Below are 25,716 nucleotides of genomic sequence, written 5' to 3'. Positions count from 1 at the left end.
ATCAAATTGGTTGTCTAAGAGGTAGATGACATATTGAGTGAAAGTGGAAGAGTGAAAAATATCCAGAGTAGTCTATATTTATTGTTGTAGCAGCCAATATCACACCTTTGACGGCTGTGAAAGGGCGGTGTTATACGTTTTAATGGTCACGACGTGACCAAACAGACACTAAAACTCCACACATTCATTTACAGAACAGCACTGAAAGATTTTCCTGGGCAGGGGCTTGAACACTACTGCAGAGATGTAAATTAGATTTTTATCACAGAACACATTGTGCATCGAAATGTACAGTAATATGAGATGTAAAAGGAGGTGACATATTTTAAAACAACTTTAAAAATAAACAGTTGTATGCTCAAAATGTACAAAGACAAGAACTAGATTACACATTCTTCAGGCATAAAATTTAGACTTTTGGCTAGAATTTCAGTTAATTGAATAATAAGTAATTATCTCAGATATGTAGCAAATTTGAATGAATGATATGCTAAGAAATAGAAACTATTAGAAACTATTAGTTGTAAAGTAGAACATCTTTTGTACCGTGTTAAAGTTACGCTCTAAAACCACTCTGACATTGGTCTCGATACTTGTGCGCTTCTTTCTTCTTTTGCCGGGGAGACCCTCGAAGCCTGACATGGGGTTGGAGATTGAGGAAGGACTGGGCAGCATGCTGTCAACTGCCATGGTTTCTGTCACAGAAAGACAGAGGACAATATGTCGGCAAAGAAATTCAACAGCACACTGAGAATTCAAAGGCCAAAGTATAAGTAAAGGTCAAAATATAATAACCTTTAAAAGAAAAAGCATTCATTAAAGTAAACTGAGTGACAATGTTTTAGAGGACATGTGTTCTGATAAATTTCCTGCGGTTACCTGCATCACTCAACCACTTCTCCAGTAGTGGTTTCAGTTTGCACATGTTCTTAAAGCTCAGGTTGAGTGCTTCAAATCTAGAGATGGTGGTTTGGCTGAAATCATTACCATAAAGTTTTCCCATAGCCACGCCAACATCTCCCTGTAAGAAACACGCAGAGAAGGTATCAGAGTGGGAACCGTATCATGGCCACTCTTGTTTCCATCATGTCACCTGGGTGAATCCCAGCTTAATACGTCGCTGTTTGAAGGTACGTGCAAACTGCTCGAGCTCCTCTAAGTCGCTATGCTCTTCCCCCATGTGAGTGCCGTGAGCCATTTGAGTCAGGCTGGGTGTGAGTGAAGACGTCATGACACCAGCAGACGCTGAGGAAGCCACGATGTTGCTGCCACTTCCACCGCCGCCACCACTGCTGTTGCTGCTGCCGCTGCTGCTCCCTTCAACCACATCACTACTCTTGTCTCTCTGCAAAGTCAGGGAAGAGAGAAAATTAGCCAATATATGCAAAATAATGAAAGTATTATAAATGCATCTATAGAGAGAAGGAAAAAAACTTTTCCCCCCCAAAACTAAGGTAATGTCTTTAAGGAATACATACAAACTAACCAGGACACATGAAACATAAATTTAACCCTGGGTTCCTTCAAAAATTATACAGATTGTCTTGGCCTCAAAAGCAACAAAGTCAGGATAAGTCGGCACAGTTTCTGAAGGTATCAACTAAGAGCAGAAATCATGTGTGACCCCTGCATACTGTATTCCTCATTTACATCCTGCATCTCTGCATAAACTACCCCAGCATGCAGGGATAGCCTGGTTTTCTGTCTGACATGACTTCATTGAAGCTTAATGGAAAATCTATGGCAGCCCTCTGAGTGTGGGGATGCATTCATGCAGTATTATAAAGAAGTCAGCAGCTGTGGGCGTCAGACAAATTATTTAATTTGACATATTTCTACTGCGAAGAGGTCTTGCATTATTAAGCAGCCAAGCTGACCTTTTCTTCGACAAAAACTATTTTCTTTAATGAGCCCCTATTGTATTTTAGTTCACTATTATTAAAATTGATGGAGGAGCTCGGAGTAGAGTCGCTGCTCCTCCGCGTTGAGAGGAGCCAGATGGGGTGGCTTGGGCATCTAGTCAGGATGCCCCCTGGACGCCTCCCTGGTGAGGTGTTCAGGGCATGTCCCTCCGGTAAGAGACCCCCGGGGAGACCCAGGACACGTTGGAGAGACTATGTCTCTCGACTGGCCTGGGAACGCCTGGGGATCCCTCCGGATGAGCTAGAGGAAGTAGCTGGGGAGAGGGAAGTCTGGGATTCTCTCCTTAGGCTGCTGCCCCCGCGACCCGACCCCGGATAAGCGGCAGAGAATGGATGGATGGATGGATGGATTATTAAAAAAAACATATTCACAGACAGATGTCCTCACTTTAAATATATTAAATATATAACCCTGTTGCCCACTTTAAATATATTTAAAATATTATATTAAATACAGTATGAATTATTTAATTCTCTCATTTATCTCTCCTTTATAAAATTTAATACTTAAGAATTACATCCCTTTATATACAGAATGTGTAAATTGTTATTATTCTTTATTTAATTATTTTTTTCCCCAGAAGGCTCAATTTCACACTCAATATATACCAGCATTCAGAATACCAAAATCCATTATATAGCCTGTTTACTATATCCACCTGTGAACAAATGTCTTTGCTAGAAGCTGATAAATACAGTACATGTGATTGCTGCAAGTCATATCTGGTCTGGTCCTCCTAAAGTAGTGAAGGCAGTGAAAGCTCTTCTACTACCTGTGCCTGAAGTCCTAGATGAGGCGGCGTGGTCAGTATTCTGCTTGGGCTTTGCTGAGGTAGCTGTATTAGATTTGGTGTTGAGAGCAAACCTGGGAAAGTAACATCAACAATCAAACATTCAGAACAACAAATAATGTTTTCTTAGAAAGTGTGTCACTCATTCTGATTGTCTCACCCTGCTGTGGTGGCTGTGCTTGTGCTGGTTGAGACAGGAGAAACTGGGCAGGTGTCTGCAGAGGGTGACCAGGCATCAAGACCAACTGTTGGAGCTGCAGAAGCTGCTGGATGTCCTACAAAAACATGCCAATGCATCATAAAAAGGTCAGAAAAGCCACTTAATCACTGAATAAATTTGTAGTAGATGGTCTTTTACCTGGGCTGTGAGCTGGATTGATTGTGATAGGGCCAGCTGTGGTGGGGCAGACTGGACGGTCTGCTCCTGTTTGTGTGACGGTTGTTGCTGTTGTTGGGACTGGGACTGGTTTGGCTGTTGCTGGTTGGCTTGTTGTTGTGCAGCAGCAGCCTGGGCGGCATGAGCAGCAGTTGACTGCTGGACAGCAGCTGCCAGGAGCTGAGCCTGAACCTGCTGGATAAGTAGCTGCTGTTGAGTCGGGAGGAGGGCAGCAAGCTGGAGGAGGAGGAGCAGAAATAAGATATGCAGGCAGAATCAAAGAGAGATAGAACATAGAATGAAAAAGAAGAATCAAGAAGAGAGGACAGAAAGCCAATAAATTCAAGAACTGTAGGAAGAGAAGTGTCACTGATGCTGTTAGCCAACAGTCAGAGCAGGAAAAATGAGCAGCGTCATGTTCGTCATGTGCTTTGGGTGCTTTTGCTGTGTTGCTGTAGTGCAAAGACAGTTGTGACAAACTAGACACACTTCCAATAAAGCACAGGACCAGTTTGGAACATTTAAAAAGTGCACTAACATTTGACCTTGAATAAACTATAATTTATGAATCAACAATGTAGGGTTTGTAATGGCTGCTGTATAAGTCTACTGATGTTGACTCATTATCTAACCCTTCTTAAAGTCTATTGATAAAAGGCGTGGTGATTAGTGGTGATGACTATTTTTGTGGGTCTACTTTTATTTATTTTCTTATATAATAATTGTAATGAATACATAAATGTGGAAATATAGGAAAATACATAAATGCATAAATACATAAATTCTCTTACTCCTGCAAGCTGACTGCCAGCCATCATCAGCTGTGTGTGGTGGTGCTGGGACTGCTGCTGCTGTTGGGAGGAAGGAGCAGGAGGAGCAGGAGGAGCAGGAGGAGCACTGGTGCTGTGGGTCATCTCACAGCTCTCATCACTCCGCCTCTGAAAAAGATCACAGTCAATTACTCTTTTTCTTACACCATTAATCCAAGCTTATCTATCTATCTATCTATCTATCTATCTATCTATCTATCTATCTATCTATCTATCTATCTATCTATCTATCTATCTATCTATCTATCCGCCCGCCCGCCCGTCCGTCCGTCCGTCCGTCCCTCCCTCCCACCCACCCACTACACATACCTTGTCACCAGACATTGTAGGAGGGAGGCTGAAGTGACTGGTTTTCATCATTTGGACCTGTAGGACAAAAGTGAAACAAGTCAAAAAGGAAGTTAAAAGAAATCTATCACACATTCTCAACAATATCTAATCGCAGCTAATTACATTAGTTACATAATCCAATGATAAAGTTGAATGTTGAATACTGTGATTTTCTTTCTATTAACTGCATTCTTCTTCAGGATCTGTGTTAGATCCCAGCAGTGATTGTCGGGGGGTCTTGGTCCCCTGAACCATTCTTTCAATCCCAAAATAGTTACTTCATATTAACACCGCTGCTGCATACAAATCAACTATTATGGCAATTAGACCAAAAGAAACGTTGCTAAAGGAATATTTTATATTTAAGTTAATTGCATTTCTTTATTTATACAATTGGCAATAGTTCAAACACCTTGCTACAGATAAAGAAAACATAGTTGTTACTCATTTAATTACTTTTTCAAAAAAATGAATCAAGGTCTATGGTCAACTGCTATAGTTATAAGAAGGTGTGGTTGGAACTGGACATTAAACAAAGTCAATACCAACCTGGTCATCAGGGCTGTTTCTGTCAGAGTCTGTAAAACAGCAGGATCACTTGTTATAAAAAGTCTAATAATGATAATTATACATATTCAATGTACAATTATTATTTATATAACTCTATTTGTATGTTGGCATCAACCTGAAGTATCCCCTGGATATTCATCCACAGGCACCTCCTCCTCTGTTGCTTTAGACATCCTAATATCTGTATAATTACAGACAAACACAGAGTTTGAATTATTTCCAGTGTTGATGGAGAAACATGGTCATAATATGGACATTTCTAATATCATTTCATAAATTGAAATGTTTTAAAATACCTCTGTTGTGATACCAGCAGTAAAACATGACCTCAGCATTTGGAGCAGGTCATTTTAACTATTTTGACCTGAGTAGTACATTAAGTTTTAGTATATGAATTTTTCGACTAATTAATTTATTTCTTAAGGCTGGCAGTAAAGATAATTGTTTATGGAAATATTTTGTACTGATTTTGAGTATATTTGTACTGATTTTGAGTATATTTGTACTGAATTTTTGAATAGCATTTTGCCAAAAATATCAGCTGTGTGATTATTAAAAAGGAACATTGAAAGATTATCTTCCTACAAAGTTCAGCAATTATAGCAAATATGTGCCAGTAAACACAAAATCCAGTCAAACACACATTCCTCCATAAAAGTAATAAACCCAAAATTAGAAAGCACAATGCAAACTTTATAGGTTCAGATCTTGGAATCGAATTTTTAGTTTTAAAAGATGGTAACTAATTGCACCAAGACTGACCCAAACAGAGCAACCGTTTTACCCGGCAGCAGACATTACTCAGCAATGCTGCTATGGAAACCGTATATCACCTTGTCCCTTATGGTCTTTAATTCTGAGCTTTACCTCTGTGAGTTCTGTTTTTTGCTCAGAAATAAGCTTTCTAAAGAACTCCGCTTGATGTGGAAATAAATGGTGAAGGGAGAGATTTGAGGGGAGCCACAGTAAACAAGCTGCATACATCCTGAGGAGGACGTAGTGATTACATAATTACAATTACACGCCAAAAAAAAGAAGAAAGGGATTTAAAGGCTTTTATAATCTCATCACCCGTTCATCTTCATAGAGTCAGAAAAATAATAGTTGTGATGTAAAGAGGAGTGTTTCAGTGTATTGGCAGTAGAAATATCACAAATAAAATAACACATAAATAAAATACATAAATTGAGAAAAAGAATCAGTAATTAAATAACGTATATAACATTTTGTCAGACCTCCATCGATGCACTTACAACTATTGTCACATGGTGGCAGCACCTTGCTGGAAATGCCGAACCGCAACTCTGGCGTCGATAAGGGTGGCGGGTTATTTTAAGAATTCATCTGAAACCTCAAACATGTTCTTAAAAATTGTTTTTAGACCATGATGATATTTACAAATGTCTTAAATAAATACCAATCCAAAACCTGTTATAAATATAAATCTCAGGTCAACACTAGCCTTTGATCTACAGTCAGTACTGATGATATATTATTTAAAGTATTAATATATTTAGCAGATTGACCAATCTCAGCAATATGAAATATAATAAATTGTATTATTTAATTTTCATATATGATTTTTATTGTAAAACCCTCCACCTCAAACATACATATCATGTAATAACCATCTGATCAACAAGCCAGGAGGCCTTTCCACTCCCATCCTCCATATTACCCCAACCCAGTGGTCACTAGAATAACTTGAAACTCAGTGCTAATAAATAAGAAATATACTGAAAATTAACTTTTGGAAAACAGCCATTGCTTTTGAGTTATGGTTTATCAGAAACATAAAAAACAAACTAATATAACTGACCATGGAAAAAATGATTGCACCACTACAAAATCAAATTATAGACAAACGTGTAGAAGGTAAACACATTAGACCATCTCTAACCAGCTTGATGATCCTCTAAATCCTATAGAACATCTGTGAAAGGAGAAGGAAACTGCAGGCTGAAGATGGTACCCATTAAAGCTGAGCTATCTGGAGCGGTTTGTTCAGGATGAGAGGGTCAGAATTCTGGTTGACAGTTACTGAAGTATCACTGACAAATGTAAACATGCCGAGCAACTAAATATAATGTTAAGAGTGAAATCGGTTTTGTCCAGGCCAGGTCATGAGTTGCTTTTTTAAAAAAAACAAGCAAAAAAAACAAGAAAAAACAATATATTGAACAGAAATCATTGACAATGACAATCTCTCTCTCTCTCTTCCCCCTCCTCCCCCTCACACCAATACCTATAAAGAAAAAGAGAGTGAATGAGAGAAGAGAGGCCATTCGACAGATGATGCATCTGTCTTTAGGGGCTGACATGCATTAACACACGTGCGTGTTAGGAGAGAAAAAGCAGGAGGGGGGTCACTGTCTGAGAATTAGAAAGGGGGTAAGATGGCTGGAGGGGTCCTACACCCCTGTGCTTCCTCTTGTTGCCCAGCGACCCCTCCTTGGTCATGGCTGTCATGGGCTTCTGACAGACGGCGCGTGGGTTTCTGCAAGTCGGGTCGGGGGGTAGGGGGTACGAGCGCCTGAAGCGCCTGTTTGGCGTGTGGATGTCAAAGGTCAGGCACATGGTCCCAGTGATCTCATGCCCCATCCCATCCCCCTAACACACACACACACACACACACACACACATACACACACACAGACACACTAGTGCCTTTCCCACCTGCCTCGTCACATTCTTTGTTAAATAAATACACCGAGGAGGCTCAAATTGCTGCAATGACTCAGAACTGCTAAAATTAGTGTAGTCGGCAGATAAATACCTTGTTTGTTGGTGAAAGCATTAAGAGATAGGAATTGCTTTAATCTTTAGTAAGAAGGAAACCAGAGTAAAAAGATTGAATGTTACAAATATGTTGAAATTTGTAACATATATAAAACCCTTCACTTAAAATAAACTCAATTCCACATATTTTTTCATTCACTGCTAACACCTGTTTTTCCTTAATTCCGACTATTCCACTTTTAAATTTAAAAAAAAAACTTAAGATGTTTTTGGACTCATGACTGAGTTATCGCTGAGTACAATGATAACTAACTCATGTTAGATTTTTTTTCCTAATCCTACAATATCACAGGGATGTTTGATTATCATGGCCAAATCCGTAATGGTCCGAAGTTGTTAGCAGTTATAAATGACCAAGTAACATCTGCATGCTTAGAATTTCAAAAACTTCTTCTAACTTGTGCAAAACTATCCTAATGCATAAAATTAGAGGGTCAAACATGGAGGACTGAGCTGATCTAAACAAAGTACACTGAGTTCTGTCTTTAAACATCACCAAAAATAAACTGCCCAATTGTCAAAACATGTGTAGGTCTCTAATTTGTCTCCCTATAACTCAGCTTCCTCCCGTTCATCCTTTTTGCTCCCTTCGTTCTCCTCCAGCAGTGGTCAGCCGCTACGGTCAAGGCACCAGTCGGGCAGCACCAACACAAGAAATGCAGACCGGTTGCCAGGCAACAGCAGCAAAAGATCATTGTGTGCACATGCATGTGTGTCTGTTGCTCACATGTTTGTGTGTACCTGTGAGGGCGTTAATCATTAAAAATAAACATGTTTCCCTGCTTGTGGGTCAGGCTTCAGTGCCAGGCAAACAAAGCAGTGCACGCCAATGTCGCTATAGGTTTTTACACCTTTAGAACAGTAGCAATGGATTACTCAGCCATTGTTTTTCTTCTTGACATTTATATTGCCTGCCCAATTGTTATTGGACGGGCAATATAAATATGAGTGGAAAATAGATTGAACACAAATTGAACACAAATTCCACAATAAAATTACTAAATCTGAATTTATGTAACCACTATATTTTAGCTTCAAAAGGTTGTAGAGATTCTTTTTAATACTTTAATACTTTTTAATAATGATATTAATACTACACACACACACACACACACACACACACACACACACACACACACACACATATATACTGTATATATATATAAAGCAAACTTTTTCATTAATATCCTGCAAAAAATCCCCCCAGCGTGAGTCAGAAAGGGATCACATTAGAGAGTGCAAACATGCGTTGGTGAACAGATGAGTGTGCACAAGCATTTTCCGAATATGTCTCTAGAGTGTTTATTATATCCGATACACTACCTCTTTCTCGCACCACATATTTCTGTGCCGATCGATTCTTCTGACTCCGACAAGACAATAATCACGCCAAGCTACCTCTCTCATTCTCTCTACTATTATTACTGCCTTCCCCAAGGAGCCCAAAATGAAGGAATGGAAACAGAGAAAAGAGAAAGGAGGAAGCGAGGAGGACAGGTGGAACCAGGAAGTGTAAAAAGTAAGCTAGGTCCCTTTCTAGAACCCCTATGCATGTCTGATGTGTAAATGAGAGATGGAGGTTTAGAAGCGGTGGAAGTAAACAAGAAAGACGAATAGGCCTCTAAAAATTAGATATGTAATTAGACAATAATAAAGGAATATGTGACACATAAAAGAGAGAAAACAAGAAGTAAAAGGATAACTACTGCTACAAAAGAAAACATGAAATAGACAAAAACCTGACAGAAGGTTCTGAGATGTTGAGATAATAAGTAGACAAAATAATAACCTTCAAAATGTAAAAAAAAAAGAAGTGAGGAAGCCCTCCCAAAAAAAAAGCACAAAGAAAATTTGTCCGTGTGATTACGCAGGTAGCATGGCGGTAGACTGAGCACCATAGAGCGGACAAAGAGATGACTGGAAATAAATGGAAGGAAAAGGAGGAAAATGTAAAAATGTTCAAATAAAAGGCATGCAAGTAGAAAATATTCCTACTTAAACAGGACACTGTAAAACCCCTGCTGAGATACCCTTGAGCACGGTAGCGAACCTCCAAAAGCCCACATCAGGCCCAGCGATGAGATGGTGACATGTCCAGGAGTGTACCCTGCTGTTGTGCAGCTGGGCTAGACCCCAGCACCCTACGCGATAGGGAAAAATAGCAGTTAAGAAAAGAAAAGCTTGACCAGCACCTGATGGGGCCTTAAAGTTGCCAAAGGTAGAAACGTCTGTACTCATTTAAACTGCAACTATCCTGTAAACTGTGACTATGATTCAATGGTTTAGGGTGAAAAAGCTCCCCTGGATACTCAGAGCATCTTTTCTTTATGTACACTTCTACACCTATGAGTTCAATAAACAGATGAATAAAAACAGCCCAACAGTTTCCCAGAGATCTATGCCACGTGCCCCAAGTCCTCAGATGGTTACAGGTTTATTGACTGACCCTCCTTAATATGGCCTCCAATTAAACTGAGCACTTATTCGACGTCTTTACCCCTTTTCTGTCCTTTCTTTCCTGTCGTTAAATACCCCATCCCAACCTCTCAGTCTACCTAGAACCCCCCTCTCACCGAGCCCCTTTCTATCTGCACATCTATCTCTTCTCTGTGTAATACATACACTCCCCCCTTCATCTATGACCATCACCCCATTTTCATTCTCAAACTACTGTCTAACCCATCACTACTTATTTAATGCCCCATGAATAGCTAGTTCTGATTTCCCTGCTTTTATTTTTATTTTTAATTTTTCCTTCAGTCAATCCATCACTTGTTACATTTTAACAACCATGAATTCTTAAATTATTTATTTAAACATCATTAATTATACAGTAAAGCGCAGGCACTCTATCAACTCTATTGGCTTTTGGTGTGTGTGTGGGTGTGTTTGTGAGTGTGTAGGGGGTATGTGTTTAGATTAGGTTTTGAAATGGGGGAGCATAGAAGAGGAGGGGTAAATTAGTGTGGCTATTGGAACTGCTCACCTCCCTCCACAGCAACTCATCCCTCTTCAACCCCCCCTCACCTTCCCCATTCTATTTTGTATTCCGCGGAGATGACAGGGGGAAAGCTTTATTGCTCTGAGTTTGTATCGATCGGGGCCCTGTAGTGGGGGTAACCAGACCTACAATCACTGGAGGCTCTTTTGCAGAGACCGCTGCATGTATGCTGCACACCTCGCCCCTCCATTTGCACACGCCCTTGCCTCTGCTTTCTTACCCTTTCCTTCTCTTGTTTTGTACTTGTAAAATTGTGGGGCCTTTATCCTCCTTTCTTTTGATACATCCAAAACATACATGTCTCAATTGGAATGGTAGTGAATGAAATCCACATCATGATGTGAAACACCAGTTCCTCCACTATTTTCCTGACTTTTAAAAAAAATCATTTTTGCCATTTTTTGTCTGTCTTTCTGAACCACAACTGAACAAATAAAGAAAAAAAAATTGTAGTCCTTGGTTCTTTCTGCACTTGTCATAGACATGCCTGCTGGTCCATCACAGTAGCTGCTTTGGACTGTTGTCTCTGTGTTTCAGCTCCTTTCCAGGTGTGTCTTTTAGTGGAAAGGTGATGAATACACACACACACACACACAGTAAACATATTTTAAATCACACGTTGCCAAAACACAATCCCTGGCTGCCAGGCTGAGCTGCTGTCCTGATCGGAGCAGCATCAGAAAATCCTTAATCTGGGAGCGTGACGGTCCTCAGCTCCAGGAGGCAGGGATCAGGGCACTTCAGGCAGATTCTGAATTTACGGATAAGATGGGATGAGGTTGTAGGTTCTGAAATCACCCTGAGGGATCGAGAGGAAGGATGGGATGGTGGATGAGTGGAGGCTGAGTGGTATTTTTGCCTTCTTCTGTGCCTTCTTACTGGCCACATGACCTCTCAACATTCCTTGGGGCACAAAAGAAATCATTTCATGATTTCATGATTCTTTGGGTTGTGGGAGTGTTTGGATTTTAAGAATGTGTATATCTCAATTTTGTAATGTCATATTGACAGGAGTGATCATGATGATATGAAAAGCTTTGAACATCATAAATGCAGCATCATATTGCATACTTTGTTTTTCTAATAGACATTATGCTATTGTGATAGATAGATAGATAGATAGATAGATAGATAGATAGATAGATAGATAGATAGATAGATAGATAGATAGATAGATAGATAGATAGATAGATAGATAGATAGATAGATAGATAGGGGGCTGAACAAAGTCCTTCCACCTGACAAATCCATTTTGTTGGGTACTCTGAATGAATGAATTGCAGAGCCACCCATATACTGTATGGCAGAGCAACACAAACAAGAGAGATGGACAAATTGACGACTGGAGGGAAGAATGGGTGCTCAAGGCCACCCTGCTCTGCCCCCTCTTCCTCCTTCAACTCTTTTGCGCTAGAGTGGCTGTTATCTCTCTATTTTTACACTCCCTCCATCAACAGAGCGCCCTAGACCCACTTATGTTCACTCATCAAATGACAAATGGACCCTCCCCAACACACACACACACACACACACACACACACACACACACACACACAGAGGGACAAATACACAGGTATATAGTATATTTATATATTTTATAGTGAGAGAAAATCACTGTGGTGCTCATTAAGTTAATGAGAGACATTGTGTGTTTTTTGTGTGTGTTTTATGCATTTTGTGCATTGTGTAACCTTTAGCAGATACTGTAAGTGACCTGCTGCCCCACTGCCCCACTGTTTGACTGCAGGGTTTGATCAGGGGTCATTTTCTGCAGCAATAGACTGGTTTCTATAAGTTGTGTTCACAGTTTATGCGAGGATTTAAAAGTGAGAGCTAAAAAATACAAAAAAAAACCCAACAAAAAATGGTGAAAGTATACCTGAAATTTTCATTCATCCTCAAAGTATATTAAAATATTTAAAGTCTGTATATGTAAATTTGAATAAAGATGTAGAAATAAAGACATTTCTAAAAATCCTCATTTTTGGTGAACTAAAGGTAGTAAATCCACACAAATACAAACACATCCACATGCACAATTATAGCCGTTTGGAAAAGAGATAATCATCACAACCACACAGAGAGTAACTGTGCTCTCTGTCTTTGGATGGATCAGATCCATAGGGGGTAGACTACACAATAACATCCAATTTAATGGAAAAGTATATGTTTCGTGGGTGGAATGTGTGTATGTGTCTTTCTTCTGTATACACGCACATACACATGCATGTGGTTTGACTGTAACACATGAAAAGGATGCCAGCATGAGACCATTATACTTTTCACAACAACATTGTGTCTTACCCTGTCTTGCAGTAATCATGCCCTTTATTGTCAGGATGTGTGGTGTGTGTGCAAGTGTGTGTGCGCGCTGGTTGTTATTTACTATAGATGAAAGCATGCTGAGCCAAACTGCACATATGGCACCTTCACAGCAATATGAGCAACTAAGACAATGCTTTCTCCACACACAGCCACGCGCATGCACACGCACGGCCGCCTGCACACCCTTGAACATGCGCGTGTGCACACACACACACTCACACTCACACACACTCTGCCTGGCTGACTGACCTCCCACCATTTCACACCACTGACTAGTACAAATTGGATAAGGGTCCATTCTCTCTGCACCAGCACACTTTTACACACAGACACAGTGAACACATGTACACACATATGCACACTCTATAAAATAAGCTCAAAATGGCCGAAATGCTGTGGTCAGAGTCTGTTTATCCAGTGGAGTTACAGAGCAGATGCAAGACAAAGGTGAAACTTTATTTTGTCTTTCAATTTTTATGATAAATTTCAAATTTATTTAAGAAAAAATTTGATGAAACAGTGAGGGATCTAAAGCACGATTTTTGCTGCTATAAAAATAAACTGTTATACAATTCAAAATTTTTAAGATTTTTTAACCTTTATGTAGGCTGCAAATTTTCAGGGGATGATTTGAAGTTTTCTTACTTATTAACGCACCGATTAGGCTGTTGGAACGTGGGTGTTGGCTGAACAATAAGCCATGTCAGCAGAATCTTTTCCTTCCAAACAGAAATCCAAGCCATTTCCATCTAAAGGCCATTTAATGTATTCTTTTCACTATTATTAAAGCATTGATTGAAGTCACTTTAGACTAAAATACTGGCCTGCTTTAATACTGCATTAGTAAAAGTAAGTTCTCACCTTTGTATTCATTCAAGACATTATTGATTGTAAGCCAGAGTTTCTTTGTGGTACCTTTGGCCACAATGTCGCACGATATATAGTACATTCCATCCATTGCTTTCACTCCCCCCCCCCCCACCTCCTTTATATAGGACTGTACAATTACAGTGTGGCCTTGCCGTCCCCACCTACCGGTACATGTACCTATGTATAATTGTACAGATGGCAGGACCATATGCTATTGTAGCTGCATTACAGATATCTCAGAGGGTTGAAATTCTCGTGTTGATGGGGTGTGTTAATCTCCAAATGACCATGGGAGCATAAACATCAAATGAAAAGATAGTTTTGTCTTGTATATAATGGTTTCTTCTTACAAATTGCCCATATTGCAATTTAATTCATGAATATCCCTCAAGGGACATTAAGGAAACTTTTATTTTTACCTAAATTTCATTTAGCATTTAGCAATTTATATCCTCTCAAATGACTGTGAAATTCATATATCTCTAAGATCAGATAAATAAATTACAATTATGAAGGTGGGGCTTGGTTAAAATAAACATACCCTAAGGTTTGTCTTATGTTTATCCACTGAAAAAGCAGAACAGTCTTCAGTTCATTTTAAAAAACACAACAGGTCAAGCATTTGCTCATTTTGAGTTAATAATTATGAATAATAATTATTAATACTTATTCCTGTTATTAATTGTGTGGTTGGTTTTCTGCACATTATGCACGTGTTATGTTCAACTTAAACTTTCTTTTCCACAATCTGTTTATTCATTCACCTCATGACAAGTAAGATTATTTGTATCTGTTACCATTAATTACATTGACATTAATCTGCAAATCTGACATTTTGCTATAGGACAGAAAAACACATGAACACATTCATTCAAAAGTATAAAAAAAAATAGTACAGATAAAGACAAGTTGCATCAAACTGATCGAAGAGCCATACGTGTCTGATTGTGTGCATTTCTCCATCTGAATATTTGTAAATGTGTGTACTCATATTGAGCCACATGGCCCTCCATGTTTACTTTTGTTGAAAGGGGCACACAGGGTGATATCTCACGGTAATCGATGAACAAGGGGATGGGGGGATGGGAGGAGGAAAATCAGGAAGGAAAGCAGGTTATCTCCTGTCATTAATGGAGGGATTCCCGCATGGAGGGAAAAAAGAGGGAGGGTCCGGCAGGTTGCATCAGGGAAAGACCGGGATTCATTGAGAAAAACACAGCGTGTTTGGCATGAAGCGAAAGCAGACAATTATCTATATTGATTAAAGGCAGCCAGCCAGCACAAGAAGACAGAAAACTATGGCTGGATCAATAGCCAGTTAGAGAGGGAGGGATGTAGGGCAAAGGAGGGATAGTTGTGAGACAGAAGATGATGTGGCAAGGGCTTGCAGAGAGATGAGGCAGTGGTTGGATGGATGAAAAAAGGGAACGGAGGCAGTGTGTCATGAGTGAATAAATACCGAAAATTAGATGAGATGAGGAAAAAAGAAGCAGAGGAAAAAAATAGGGCGGACAGGGCGGCAAGAAATCTCAGTGGACGGGATGAGCGTCACAGTATTAATGAAAATTACAGGTGGATATTTGACGACTGGGCTGTAATATACTTGAGGAGGCTGGTTTAAGGCAATCAATACGCAGACAGAGCCGCTTGCCTGTGTACAAGGATGGATTTTATAGGGCAAAACTCAGGAGGAAGAGAGTAAAACTCAGGATGGAGGAATGTAAAGGAAGCTAGATAAGCAGAGATGTTACAAGACAACAAATCACTCATACCCATCTTTTGAAGGAGAAAGTTTTACACCAGGTGAGGGTCTCCTGCTCACTATTCAAGCTTAACTGTCTACTGCTGATTTTATTACATTTTAGTCATTTACCAGACAGTTTTGTCCAGAGTAATTTAAGACGAGTGTGAATAAAATACCACCATATAATCATGACAAATTGATGCTCCTGTTCATCAACCAAACGACGCGACAGGTGATTGATTAAATATTGCAACTGTCTGTATAAAAATGACCTGAGAAACAAACTCAAAAGTCCCAGCCAGACTGTGGTGTGTTTATTTTATTCAATTTATCACCTTGGAAACCAGTTTTATTTCAAGTTCATGTCTAGGCCTGTACATGAAATGTTCTATACTGTCAACTGCCCACCTGCAAGAGTTTTGTGTTTACATTTTTTGTAAATAGTTGCAACCACTTTCTGTTGCAAGTTAGTTCTGAACAGGGACGAGATCACATGATGATGATGCTACAAATGAAGAGCTGAGTCGGTGAAGGAATGAATCTAAATGGTCCTGAATCACTGTCCACAACACAAGCTGGACAGCTGCTTGCTGTGAGAAGGGAATTTAACCTAAACCTCATATCACTCTCAGGTGTATTTCATAAACTCTGGGACACTGAAGTCCCACTGCTCATGGGCAGTCTAAATCAGAGATGCCTCTCTCTGCATCAGATAGATTTAAGAAGTTCTGGGATATCATGAAACCTTGTACAAATGATAGATGGCCCTACTAGCATAAATACACATGTTTTAAATAAAGCTACAATACTAAATGTTGAGTAGTGAACCCCAGACATACACGGTGTATCAATGATGCCAGGGATTGCTGCACTGTCGACAGTTGTAGTGGATGCAAAACTACCCAAACATTGTTTTCAGTAGATATTTTAAATAATTTGAAGTGCAGGCATCCTACCATGACCTAAAGAACAGAAATATTAGCCAGGTCAGTTTAATCTGTGATGATAAGTGTGCTTGGCAATATCGCATTAATCTTTCCTGGTGAATCTCTAACCAACAGAAAAACTCCTGGATATAAGAAAGGGAAATAATCTCTGCATCTCTGGAGATCCTTAAAATATGATTAAAGAAATGTAGCTAGGGAAAAGTAAAGTACCCGAGACCAATATCCAAACTTTCAATACTTGCCCAAATTCTTAAATCCCAGGTTAATTCTCAGTTTAGGCAATTTCTCACTGACAATATTCTTGTGTGTGAAGCCAGTCAGACTTTGGAGCAGGTCACAGCACAATAACTGCCGCTGCCTCTGTAGCAAATGATTTAATCAATGCTTTGGACAGAAATCAACACCGTGTGGCTCTTCTTGTGGAGCTTTTCAAGGCAATTGAAGTCAGCCACTGTTAGCTCTCAGACATAACAGTGTGTTTTTGTTAATGTTCTCAGATCTGATTTTATGGAGATCACAAGGTTCCATTTTGGCACCTGTCCAGAAAACATCCTGGGGAGGATTCTGCATTGTGTTGGGTTTCATGTTTATGCTAGGTTTACATGATGACTGCTACCAGCTTCAAGTTGATTTCTGTCATTTAAAATTGGTTAAAATGCCAAAACAAAAGGAAAACAAAGTTTATGAAATTTACAAAGGCTCATGTTCACAATGCAGCTTATAACACTTTTTCAGACCTCGCAGGGGGAAACAATCGCACCTGTGTCGGTACAAATACTGTATCTGAACCTCTGTATTGATGACAAACTGTCTTATACACCCCATTTGGAACATCTGCTAAAAAAGCTTAAGTCTGTTTGAACACCACCATGAGTAAAAATTTACTCTGGGGGTCTTTACTAAGCTGAAGAAAGAAACAGCATTGGTTCCAATTAATTCATATAGCCATCTTGAGCAAAATACCCCCTTATCAGCATTGCCTTAGGAGTGGGTACAAGTCACACTTGTCTTCAAAGTGGCTTTTACCTTTAATACACCTGTGTCATGGAACAACCTGGAAAACTCACAGCCTCAGCATTTCATCTGGCATTATGGGCCTCTTGGTCAGGTGTCAAAAAAGAGATTTTATCTCACGGAATTTCTTGGTAAAATAAATGTTTAAAAAACAATGACAGTAAAATCCTGCCCTTTCGAAGTCAGGCTGACATTAAGCTTAAATCAGTTCAACAAAGCACTTAAAACAGTAATAAACAGTAATAACGAAGACAAACTACAGCTTTTTAGGTGTCACAAACTTCAGTGAGTAATGAGCATCAGGTGAATTATGAGAAAATCTGAAACTGCAGATTAATATAATGAATCAACGTTTGATCTGTTTAACTTACAATGTCTGTGCATACATACTATTTGTTTTCACTTTAATTTCTTTCTGTCATTCTCTTTGTGCTTCACTCTCTCTTTCAACAGGATCCAACTGTTGGTCAGTGAGGTGATGAACTGAGCAGGATGGAGGATGTTAGGTCTGGCAGAAATTGGCCTTTAAATAGCTCTGAAACTCACAATTGATTCTCTGGATGCCAACATGCTTCCATGTATGTTTGCCTGCTTGTGTGTGTTTGTGCGGATGGGTGTGTGTCTGTTCCAGGTTGCCAGAAGACAGAACCCTACAACTCTCTGACACCTTTGCCACACAAATGGTCTGGAAATAAACTGGATCAAGAATCACAGTGGCCTAACTCTCTCTCTCTCTCTCTCTCTCTCTCTCTCTCTCTCTCTCTCTCTCTCTCTCTCTCTCTCTCTCTATCTCTCTCTCTCACACACACACACACACACAGATGTGAATATGTGTGGTGTCAGTCAGTCATATGGAATTAGGAGTCTCATCCATATTCTGGCTGAAACTGTTGCATCTTTCTCTTTAGCTGGTGTTGGCATGTTATTTTGAACACACACACGTGTTTAAAAGGAAACATGTCAGATCCTTCTTGTACACTCAGAAATAAGGCATAATATAAAACCCACACACACACATATGTGGGGAAAAGCGAGGAAAAGATGAAATGTTATCATATTTTATAATAAGAACACGTGAGTAACTAGCTTCGCTGTGATGCTGCTGACGAGACACATTGATGAATGACTGAATTCAATTATCTCTGACAGACTTGATGAAATTTCAGAATGCAGAAGTGTGTCAGTGTGCGTTTGCTGAATGAGAGGACATGCTTATATGTCTGTATATGTGTGTGAATGGGAGGGATTGGGGATCACGCTTATGAAAACTAAATTTCAAAAAGCCAGCATTACTTCTGCTCAGGCTTGTGCTCTAGCCTTTGCATTTCAATGTGAGGTGCAGCCTCCATTATTTATGATGCCTTACACCTCAAAACCATGGCCTGCCTCTGTCTACCTCACTCTCTCTATATCCCCATAGTAACCACAACTCGTATGTTTGGTGTTTGTTGATATAGAGGGAGGCAATGGTCGACTGCATGGTTCAGCATTTGATTGGTGATAACATGCAGTAAGTACAAAGCCAAAACAGCCGCGAGGTCCTGAAATCCGAATACTAAAAGTCTCTAATAAAGATCCCTGCTTTGTTGCTCTTGATGCTTAACATAACTTGAAGACACTGTAAAGTTGTGTTGAGATAACAGTGGCTGTCATATCTGCATTGATTGCTTGTCAAAATATTTTTGCATCAGTGTGCTGCGTTTCTGTTTCTTTGTTAGTCTACATAACTGAAGTTATATTAACCTTTGGGGTCAGAAGTGGCATGTCCAAAACTAAAAACAAAGTTCTGCATGTGACTGTCTGAAGCTGCGACAATGCTTTTCACAGATCAACTAATTTCACTTCCTTTTAGCCCACAAAAGGAAAAAAAAGCTTTTTATTCCTAGGAAGATCAATTGCACATGAAGTTAAAGGTTGAATGTCTGAAAAACAGCATCTATTCAGCAACACATCAAAGCCACTGGGAGTGAAGACTGGGAGGACCCAGACAGGTTAACAAGTTATCGCCCAGACAGGTTAAAGCTGCATGGCATTACAGCAAAAAACAATAGTCCTCCCCAGGGATTTACAGGAGAAATCACATCTTTTATTTATTTATCTTTTAACCAGCAGCAGTCTGTAGATCGCAAAGCATCATCACTCATGTTATCAACTATGTAAATGACAGTAAGAGACAATCAGCCCACTTAATCTGCATTTATCTTTGTGGTAATTATTAACAAAAGCCATAAAACATATTTTGGAGCATACTATGCTATAGAATACATATTAATATATTTCTTCTTTTTTTTACAATCAATAAAAATGATACAAACAATGGTGTTGTTTGGATCACATAATGCATTAAAAGCATGTTTATGATAAGCTCAGCTGGTCTGTGATGAATAGTGACATACAACAAATCTAGTTTTACAAAAATCCAAGAGGGTGGTAGACTGTTTTAACTTGAATAAAGCCAAAGTGCATATATCTCCATAATTTAACTTCAAGACCGAATGTATGTCCTTCAAATACACAAACACTCTGTGGCTTTAGTCAGCAGTTGAAGTGCAAAATGAAACTAATTTAATAACCACACAGAGTAAAAAGGATGAGGCTTTTCATACTAGAAGATTTATAGTTTTGGAACGTGGTAGAATCTCCATTTCCTGAATTAGACTTGAACTGACCTCAGTGCTGCTACAATGGTTGGTGTGTAGCATTAGAACATCTGCTAGACATTAGTCAAACACAAGCATTTGCTGAATGATGGAGCTTTCTAAGGGGGTTGTAAATTACAATAGGAAAGAGGGGTACTATCCATCAGTCCATCCATCCATCTGTGTGTGTGTGTGTGGGTGTGGGTGGGGGGGATTCGAGCGTGCATGTGTCTCCAGCCCCTCGGACAAAGGGCCTGCTGCTGCAACATTGCCCAAAAGCTCTGCTGGTCAGACTTAATGAACCTTACCCTGCACCCTACACCCCTCCCCCCACTCCATTTCTCTCTCTCTCTCTCTCTCTCTCTGTATCTCTCTCTCTCAAACTCATGGCTAATACTGACAACACCCCCCTCTTCTCAACCTCTCCTCCCTTCCTCCCGCTTTGGCCAGCACCCACTGTTGTCCACATCTCACCTCATCCATAGTAGACAGTATTGATTTTCAGCATGGAAAATAAAAAAGGCCATGAATTTTAATGCCCAACTGTCTGTATGTCTGTCGCCCTCCCACCTAGCCACTCTTACCCTTTTCTCTCCCTTTCCCATTCTCTTAGTGCTTATCTTTGCCTTCTCTCTTTGTACACTCCCTCTTATGTATCTCTTCTTTTTTGCTCTCTGTCACTCTTTCTTCTTTTCTTGTTCTTTCACCAAACTCAGCCAACACCATCATCTTGCTCATTTCATTTCCTGAGGGAATGATAAATGTAGGTGAAAATAGTGCAATACACAACTGTGTGTAGGCGGACTCTTTATTAATAATGTAAAAATGCAGTAATATCAACTAAAAGCTATAAAAGACTACATTATTAGAAGGATTTCTGTTTGGAGCACCCAAGAAGAACATATTTTCACTCAATTTACAAATTCTTAGCAGAATACTATCAGCTATTTAAATGGCTTGAGTAAATTCTCAGTAAACTGTCAAGGACAGTATTGCTGGAATGATGTAATATCAACAAAGTAGTATTTTTTTCATTTTACACACATTCAGGCAAAAGAGACATATGCCACGTGTGATTTTATCAATATGGAGGTAAATTGCACAGCCGACAAGCACAATGACAAGGTGGAAGATAGTGATTTCACTGAAGAGGAAAGTGGCAGTTGCCATTGATGACTGACTGCCTTTTTTGGTTGCTGGGTAAAAATTGTGATTTTTTTTTGCAATAGGCACAATTTTTTAGGGTTAGGGTTAGGGTTTTTTAGGGTTACACAACATTTATCTCTGTATTCTGCTAGGTCAAAGTCAATTGGATGTTTATGTTTGGTTGATCATATATTGTGATTGTATTATGGTATGGATCGTTCTGTAATGCTGTTGTTGCTGGTTGAGCCTCATCAGAAATGGTGCATTCTGCTGAATAGAAAATTGTAATTTCCAACAGTGAATATAGATGTAATATAGATGTAAAATCTATGATTGACAAGAGAAATGCAAATTATACAGTCTTTGGAGACAAACTGTTGATGATGCACCCAAATGGAATTTGCCTCACATTCTCTAATAAAGGTTCTTACTTATGCTAATATTAAACAAACTAGCTTGAAATAGTGATGTATCAAATGCCTCCATGAGATGATATTATGGATTAGATGCAGTTTATTAATAATGCGCATTCATGACTAGCTAGCATTTAGAATTTGGTTAAACATTCAAAGAACTTTTTGTCATACTGGCATAATTAGATGTGGAATTTCATGATATTTGCTGTCAGATCGGAGCTTAACCCATTTTGACCCCACTGTAAGAAAGCTCTAGATCAATGTGACCTCTAGAGCAATTACAAATAAATGTAAAAAGATATTTATCATACAACTATGATTCCTGTGATCTGTAAGCTCTACAATTTGAAACGCAATATGATACAAACAAAGAGTTATCAGGATTTACTGTGCACATAGGTCAAATAAGCAAAGCATACAGAGAAGATAGGCATGGGTAACTTTGCAGAATTACAGGTATATCATTCCTGCAGTCGCAATTGCATGGATTGTTTAACCTTGGCACACATTCTCTTGTGGAAAACACAAAAAGAAATAACTGAAAATTCAGAAACAGAACACCTTCTGGCAAATCTTTACTCTTTAAGTGTCGAAGTCATCCAGCATTTTCTGTGTAACCTTCAGGCTGTCTCGATCAGTTGGCAATTGGGATATTATCAAAACCCAAGCCTATAATCTGCAAGAATGCCTCAGAAATTGGGAGGTTAAATGTCAAATGCTTAAAAATTTGTTTTTCCACTTCACAAATTCTCAATTTGTGGGATGCTGCTTTTCCAAAAGAAATGTTAGGTGACCTCAGGTCACCAGTCTCTCAATGACAAAACTGAGTATTCAACCAACCACCCAACCAACCATTATCGTATTCATTCAATACTTCACACATAATTTGAAGGACAGTATTTTTTTTCCTCATATTATCTGTTTTTTTTGCTTTCAAAAATGCAATTAAAAGTCAGGTAATGAAAATGTTTTCAACTCACTAACTTGAATCAGAATAGGTGATACCTTTGAGTCAAAATAAAAAGGGGATAACAACGATACAGTATCCTCTGAGTATACATTTATAGAAAATGGATCTGCCGCACAGGAAAAACTGCAAAACATACACTTGAAAACCATCACTCTCATCGTTCTCACTGACAATACACTGAAACACAAGGAACCTCCCAATCCTATTAATCCACTCAGCCACTCAATGTCAAGTCCACCGTCTGTGCATCCTTCTGGCTAACTGACCCAGGCCCCACCCACCTTGACCCTGACCCTGACAACACAACACAACCACAATCTCCAGAGCAGGCCCCTAAATGATGGCGGCAATGGAGCCATGCGACAAAAAGCAATGCCTGACAATTATTAAACTGAATGGGTGAAAGTACATAAATTTAACTAAAGTGTCAAAAATATTTTAATAATGCAATATGTAATTGAAACCCAATAAAATAAAATCTGTTTAGACCTTTGATACATTCTAAAGTGGAGTCAGTATTAATACAGTGTGTTATGAATTGTTGCTTTAACATTCATATATTAAGTAGCAGTACTGTCTTTAGTAAATGATTAGTTAAAAATCTCATTTTCAACATTTAACTTCCAATTAACCATTTTTCCCCTATAGGAAAAGACCCGTTTTTCTTGATGGTGAATTTTTCTTGAATTTTAAACTAACTAAAAAATTTAAAACTTGAATTTGAATTTCAAAAACATAAATAAAACAAATATTTTTAGACAATAATAGTCAAAAATAATGTAAAGCCACTCATGCTAATCAAGCTTATACAGAATTAACAGCAGATTCAGTTACAAGAAGAAATACACAACAATTGCAGCGAACCCCAGTGGCTCAATTACAGCCCATCCCAGAACACCTTTTGACCATTGCCCCCTGCTAAAAAATAAGCAGTCAGACAATGTTTCCTACCACTCCCTGCTGTTGCCTGGTCTGACCAACAGACCCATGGGTGTGGACAGCATGGATTGTCCAAGGACTTGAACTTGAGACGTGACACAACATCCAGGCTGGGCATGGACAGATGAAAGAAAAGAATAGGGGGGCAATAGGTCACTTGCATATGAATCACCAGGGCAGCAGCAAAGGGAGGGTTTGGGTTAAAGGTCAACCCCCAATGTTCAAGGGTCCCTGGCAGAACGCTCCCTAACTGAAGAGAAGACAAAAGACATGGAGAGGGGTTTGGATCCCTGCTGCTCAAGCCTTCACCAGGAAGGAGGAGGAAGGAGAAATTACCACACCCATATATATAAGTGGACACACACACACACACACACACACACACACACACACACACACACACACACACACACACACACACACAAGCATATGCACTATGCAAACACTCTGGATCACGTGTGCCAAGACACACAAATGGATACATATACACAAAAACCATGCCACATTGTCACATAGGTAAGCACACAATTTACATTTCTGTCAATATTTTAACAGACATGACTTCAAATACTAACATTTGGCCATGCCACAGTGATGTGCACACTGTGTTTACTCATGAATGAAATTATGATCAGGCAACAATTCATACTGTGTGTTCAAACTGTCCCATCGCTCGGAGGCCACCGTATTGATTTGGGTCACATGATCATCTTGAGAACAAATTTCAATCTCAGCAATCTCAGGGTTTATATTGCAATAATTACTAATAGAACTACCAACTGAAGAGAAAGAGGAAGCCGATCAAAAGCTGCATGTAATAAATGGTTGATATTTTCATGCAGCTCATACAGATGCTGTGACTGTGACAGGGACTCTGGCTCTAAGGGGGCAATGAAAATCCAAAATGATCAGCACCATTCTGCAAACAACCTGCTGAAGATACAGAAGAACAACCCCAGAAGAACATTTTAGGATGGCTCGTCATGCACTTATTATGGGTTATTATGACAGGGTCAATAAAATATGCAGTGCTAAAGGAAATTCTTTGTTATTTAGGGTTAGGGTGCTACTGGGTGCCTGTATGAGTTACCAACCAACTGCGTTGTCCATCCTCAGCAAGTGCTGAAAACAGCTCAGCACATGCATGTGTGTGTATGCACATGTATGTGTGTGGATGTGTGTGTGTAAAACATGACAATCGTCACTGATGATCCCTCTCTCCCTCAGGCAAACACCAGTCAGTGAGATATTGACATGGATACCAGCTGTGTGTGTACCTGTACCCAGATAGTGATAGGCATGGAACTGCAGTCCCCATGTTTAAGCTGCTGTGTTGCTGAGCTGCTATCACGGCTGCAGTGCTGAGACTTAGCGATAGGAGGATTGGGGCAGGCCGTTTCAAACCCCCAGAGAGTGAAAAGGGAGTGTGCTGAGCCTAAATGCAGAATCTCCTTAGTTTCCATCCCCAAGGGACACACACACACAGGGCTATTTTCATGGAAAGAATCATGCCACCAAGCAGACAACGGATTTACCATATTCATACCACGCTTTAGAGAGGGGGGGAGGAGGAGGAGGAGGATCTTCACCTGTCCCATTTCGCTGTTATGTCTACACTGGGCTGCATCAGCTAGCACAGCCAATGAAACCCCGAGGGGAAGCCATTAAGGAGAGCCTCACTCACTCCCAACATTTCTTTCCCTCACCCCCTGTTTCTTCCTGCCTCCCTACCTTTTTTATATGAAGCAAAGGGCCTCCCTCATTCATTCAATATACCAGCTAATAAGGCAGAATGGTTCAGTCAAGGCCAAAGCTAAAATCCAGCAATATAACCTACCTCTATGTGCAAGCGACAGGAATAAAATAACGGGGGATGGGGGCAGCTATGTCCAAAAGCGTGGCCCCTGATGAAAGATGTCCCTCCTAAAAAGGAACACTGACATATATATTGCTGCTGTTGCCAGTATAGAATGAGCCTGAACAGCTTCATATCAAAGTCTCCGATTGAAATACTGGGAAAGCCTGCAAGAGGACTCTGTGTTCATACATGTCATAGGTGTGACGTATGTATGAGCCTGTGGCTGAAA

General features: G+C 39.7%; 1 protein-coding gene across 1 annotated transcript in view; it reads right to left on the bottom strand.

The window, feature by feature from the left end:
• Positions 1–25,716, bottom strand: part of LOC101065358 (POU domain, class 2, transcription factor 2-like) — a 38,871-nt gene that overhangs the window by 4,217 nt on the left and 8,938 nt on the right. The window contains exons 2-11 of the mRNA XM_029845581.1: positions 4,935–5,000; positions 4,799–4,827; positions 4,229–4,285; positions 3,881–4,027; positions 3,072–3,326; positions 2,874–2,988; positions 2,696–2,787; positions 1,094–1,345; positions 880–1,021; positions 547–695 (exon numbers count right to left, since the gene is read on the bottom strand). Of these exons, the coding sequence (XP_029701441.1) occupies positions 547–695; positions 880–1,021; positions 1,094–1,345; positions 2,696–2,787; positions 2,874–2,988; positions 3,072–3,326; positions 3,881–4,027; positions 4,229–4,285; positions 4,799–4,827; positions 4,935–5,000 (1,304 nt within the window). The remainder of the gene's footprint in view (positions 1–546; positions 696–879; positions 1,022–1,093; positions 1,346–2,695; positions 2,788–2,873; positions 2,989–3,071; positions 3,327–3,880; positions 4,028–4,228; positions 4,286–4,798; positions 4,828–4,934; positions 5,001–25,716) is intronic.

The sequence above is a fragment of the Takifugu rubripes genome, chromosome 12 (genome assembly GCF_901000725.2).
Source record: "Takifugu rubripes chromosome 12, fTakRub1.2, whole genome shotgun sequence".
Taxonomy (NCBI): domain Eukaryota; kingdom Metazoa; phylum Chordata; class Actinopteri; order Tetraodontiformes; family Tetraodontidae; genus Takifugu; species Takifugu rubripes.
Note: the sequence above shows the minus strand (reverse complement) of the source record. Positions and strands in the feature narration are given on the sequence as shown.